The sequence below is a fragment of the Puntigrus tetrazona genome, chromosome 23 (genome assembly GCF_018831695.1).
Source record: "Puntigrus tetrazona isolate hp1 chromosome 23, ASM1883169v1, whole genome shotgun sequence".
NCBI classification, from domain to species: Eukaryota; Metazoa; Chordata; class Actinopteri; order Cypriniformes; family Cyprinidae; genus Puntigrus; species Puntigrus tetrazona.
This window is the reverse complement of record NC_056721.1, coordinates 1,370,412-1,375,161: the sequence shown is the minus strand read 5'-3', so window position 1 is coordinate 1,375,161 and position 4,750 is coordinate 1,370,412. Positions and strand designations below refer to the sequence as shown.

Here is a 4,750-nt window from a genome sequence, read left to right as displayed (position 1 = left end):
TATATATATTTATATAAAAACTACCATTCAAAAGTTTGGGGTCAGTAAAGTTTCTTTAATTGATAAATATATAATTGATAATATTTGAATATTTTAAATTGTAAGAATATTTTACAATTTTGCTGTATTACTGAATTGTTCGTGATATAATAAATGCAGTCATGGTGAGCATAAAAGACTTCTTTCAAAAACATAAAGAAAATCTTACTACCCCCAAAATTTTGATTAATAGTGCAAACGAACATTTTACCCTGTCATCTAGTTTATACACTGAATTATATATTTAACAGATTGCATGGACAAACAATCCTTTGCTTTCTCAAACAGCAGTTTGTTTTGTATATCTAAAGGTATTGGATATTTAGCCTATTATTTACGTCTCGCTCAGAATCATGTTACAGATGTATCACATAAGGTTCTGTTTTGTTTATCTTTTAAATTTGTATTCTTTTTGAGATCTGATAGGAATGTTATTTTTATAACCAGTATCATTTTTGCTTTTTTTTTTTTCCTTACACGTGTAGACATGGGCTGGAGGAAAAGATTTTAGATTTGCATATTCGTTCTACCTAAATCCAGCCAGCAGAGGGCACAGTATCACCCATCCTCAGCCATTTATAGGCTATATTTGGAAAGGAATACTAGTACACTAGCTTACTGCACAGTATACTCTATATAATGCCTTCTGTATTTTAAAAATAGTATGTGAAATAAAGTTATTTTGAGATTTAATCAATTTTTGTGTATTAATGTGATAGTCTGCTCAAATAATGGTTGTGTAGTGTAAAAAAATGGCAGGTGCTCATGTATTTGTCACACTACAAATTGCATTATTGCATTGGAGTACTAACTTTAACATTAAACTGACCAAACGGAATCAAGTCTTCCAGTGAGATGTCTAATAATGAAAGTTATTATAAAGTTGTATCCCTTAATGAACCAATAACATTTAACACTCATTACAAGCTCAAAACCACAGAAATGAGTCATTTTGATGTTACAATGAAAGCACAAGCGACCCTTAGATCGTAAAGCATCTGCTGTCTCAAACTCGGGGGGAAAGCGTGTGAAAAATGCGTGTGCATCACAAGCATCCATGTGAGACTAACAGGAGCGGGGATCACAGTTTAACCAGCCAGGAGCCTCTCCCTAAATCCTAAATCCCCTCTTTATGTGTGTGTATATGTGTGTGAGTGTGTGTGGCCCGGGAAACAGAGAGGCAAACACGCATGAAGTATGTGCCACTCTGCCCCCCGGTCACAATGGTCTTGCCAGGTTCCAATCAAGCGCAAACTCACAGCTTATACAGTCTAGAGCTGGACTTAACTTGAAAAATCTCATTCAAATCTATAAAAAAATTTGTATAAATTTAAATAATATAAATTAAATGTAATAAGATTAAATTCAAAAAGGTTCCGTTTTCAAAAATTAAAATTAAATTAAAAAAAGAAAATTATCATTGTTATTATTTACATATACTGAAAAATCACAGCAAAGTATGATACAACAAGTGTGAATAAATAATTAGTGCTGTCAGTTTAATAATGCATTAAATTAATTCATTAGTTATGATCAAATTAAATTGTATTAAATAATAAATAACGTTTAAAATATTTTAATGCCATTGCCCCTGCCCCCAGACCTGTCTTACAGTCTATACATTATGAAATATACATTATAAAAATTTAAGATACTTGGGCAATAAATGCACCTATGAGTTTTTTTGTCATATTTATACCATATTATAAGCAATAACACATGAGCAGCAAGAGAAATATTTTAATATATCGATATTGCTATAATATTTAAAATATATTTATGAACATTTTCATATAATAATATGAAGAGTTCATTTGCAAAAACAGATTAATCTCAATCAAACTAAAGTTGGGTTATTTTGACTAGGTTAAAAATAACTTTAAAAAACATCTTAACTAACACAACAAAACACAAAACATGAAAACATAATAAAAAACATGTTTTTTTTTAAATAAAAACCTAAAAACTAAGGTATCTGTTTTTACAAATAAACTCTTCATATAATCATTAACTTTAATCCTTTTTTTTATTTATTTTGTGTTTACATTTTATTTGAACTACTCATTTAATGTCCCCTAAATTATGAGTGCTGCTATTTCTGCTGACTACACTGGTTTATCTGTAGATGTCCTGTGTGTCAGTGGATGGTCACCCCCTCTGGTGGATGCTGCTAATTAACATTCCTGTTTGGGACAGTAGGTCGAGGTTGCGAGGCCGACAGGGACGCATGCCTGGCGAAATCTGTCTCCCACACACTGCTATAATCACCAGCTCCTCTAGATCAGGGGAGGGAAGGGCACTGACCTCTCAGTACAGAAAGGACACGTCACTAATTATTGGTGCACATCCTGAGTCACAATGGGTTAAGTATTCTAGTCACACACTGTTTAGAAACAACAAAAGGTGATGCTCTTCACTGCATGAGCCCCAGTGGGGGTTAGATTCAGTGGTTGCTAAGGCAAGCATCATTATTACTATAGGTTACACTTAATAATAGTGTTTTATATATATATATATATGTGTGTGTGTGTGTGTGTGTGTATGTATATATAAATATATAATACAGCTAGCACAATAAAATTATAAAATCATAAAAAACATGATTTTTGAAATCTAAACAAAAATGCAAATAAACATGCAAATACATATTTTATACTCATTTATACTAGTGTCTATTTCCAAGACCTAAAATACATGCGAGTAAATAAATGGCATGCAAACCAAGTGGATTCTACACCAACTTATCTCCTAATGTGCGTATTTCCTCCTTTAATGATCTTTGGCAGGAAGCTAAAGGACAGAGTGTGAGTCAAAGTGACCAGAAACATTCTTTCTGGAGTTCTTTGTTGTTTACTTTGTATTACTGTGTGTAGAGCAGTCCCCCCCGCCTCCGTCTAATACCAGCGCTCTATTTTATGAGCAAGCTGGGGTGATTATGTACATTGACAATGTCACGTCCCAAAGTATATGAGCAATGGCTACTATCTTTGTTTAGAAGGTATTCATTGAGTTATATATAGACTAGCATAGGCCAGTCCGGCATGTTGATACCTAAACAAACACCGGACGTCTGGCCTGATATTACATTATAATGAAGCATGTCAGCAGACACAGACAGAAGGATAGATAGATAGATAGATAGATAGATAGATAGATAGATAGATAGATAGATAGATAGATAGATAGATAGAGACTATTTGTTCAAATACCTTTTGTCTCCCTTTTAGCCTTGTCTACATCTTTATTTTATTATTTCAAACCTATCAAACTATCCATGTTTTGTTTCAGGTGCTGTCTGTCTATTCAAATAAACCTATTCAGACATTTTTAAAGGTGTAAGGGTCTACTTCACTGCATACCAGGGTACAGTACGATTAACTCACTAAAATACACTTCAAATTATGTTGTTATTTATGTCAACCCAAGGTGCTACAATAAACGTGGTATTACCATCTTAGCAGTGTCCAAAAACGACGGTATTCGTCTTTGTAAGTGGTCAAACAGTGCGGTCAGAAGCGCGGCGGTTACTTGACTGACAGCATCGCGCGCGCCGCTCATTCATCTCGTCTCCTCGTGCTGATTTCAGCCAATGAGCGCACAGACCGCCCCACCAATCAGAGACGCGCCTCAGGATCCGATTCTGCGGGACAGATACTGTACCTCACTCACTGGACTATTAACGAGCGCATTCAGATTCGACTTAAAAGAAACTCAATTTGGATATGACCGAATACTCGGTATACTAAACGGATGTTTCTGTTTTCACCCCGAGCCGCGCGATCGACTGTCGTGGAAAGATGCAGCACTTAAATGCCGGAGAATAAAGCACCTCGAGGGATGTTTTGAACCGGGGACTCTTTCTGTCTTTTTTTTTTTTTTTATTTCGGATTTGGAAGCATTTGCAAACTGACCATGCGCGAGTTTGATGGAGTTGTGTCACGCCGTGAACCGAGCGGCTCCGTTCACAGGATTTACCTGCCCTTCATCTTACTGCTGCTCATCTTCACTCCCAGAGTGGACTCGTCCTGGTGGTAGGTGTTTATTTAAAGAGGCACAAGAGACACTCATCGGCTCATCTTTATTTTCGGTGGAAATTTATACAGGCTTAAAAGTTCCCAGTGACGAGTATAAGTATACTAATTGAATGTATGTTATAGTATGAGACAGCACCTCACAATCATGAGTATAAATCATTTTGAATCAATAAAACACTGTAAAGCAGGAATAGATTTCAGTTTAATATGTTCCACCAATAGTTCCGAATTATGATAAAAATCCCAAGATAAGAAATTAAAATGAACTGCGGTTCAGAGAAAGTCTATAAGAATTTAACTACAAAGGCACGAAACCATTGTAAAAAAAAAAAAAGGCGCGTGTAAATGTAATTTAGTTTATAGGGTGGGAAACATATTTTTTCCTTAAAGCAGTAACAAGGCTAAACTCTTAACTTCACTTTGTCTCAGGTCCCCTTTAATTATGTGATTATGATAATCTTTTTATTATCCACCTGCCGGAAGCACGCATTTGATCACGAACAAAGTAAAAAAAAGCATTTCAGATTTCCAGATTACAGTAAAGAGATAATGGGCTTAAAGTTTGAAAAAAAGCTTGAAAAAATAATATTATAATATATAAATTTGAGCCTCAAATGACTAAAATGGATATACATACACTGATGTATACACACACACACACACATATATATATATGT

At 34.7% G+C, this 4,750-nt stretch overlaps 1 protein-coding gene across 1 annotated transcript in view; it reads left to right on the top strand.

Annotated features, from left to right (window-relative positions):
- Positions 1-3,687: 3,687 nt before the first annotated feature.
- The window catches only part of LOC122328434 (protein Wnt-2b-like), a 9,473-nt gene continuing 8,410 nt past the window's right edge, over positions 3,688-4,750 (top strand). The window contains exon 1 of the mRNA XM_043224122.1: positions 3,688-4,070. Coding sequence (XP_043080057.1) covers positions 3,952-4,070 — 119 coding nt within the window. The 5' untranslated portion in view covers positions 3,688-3,951. The remainder of the gene's footprint in view (positions 4,071-4,750) is intronic.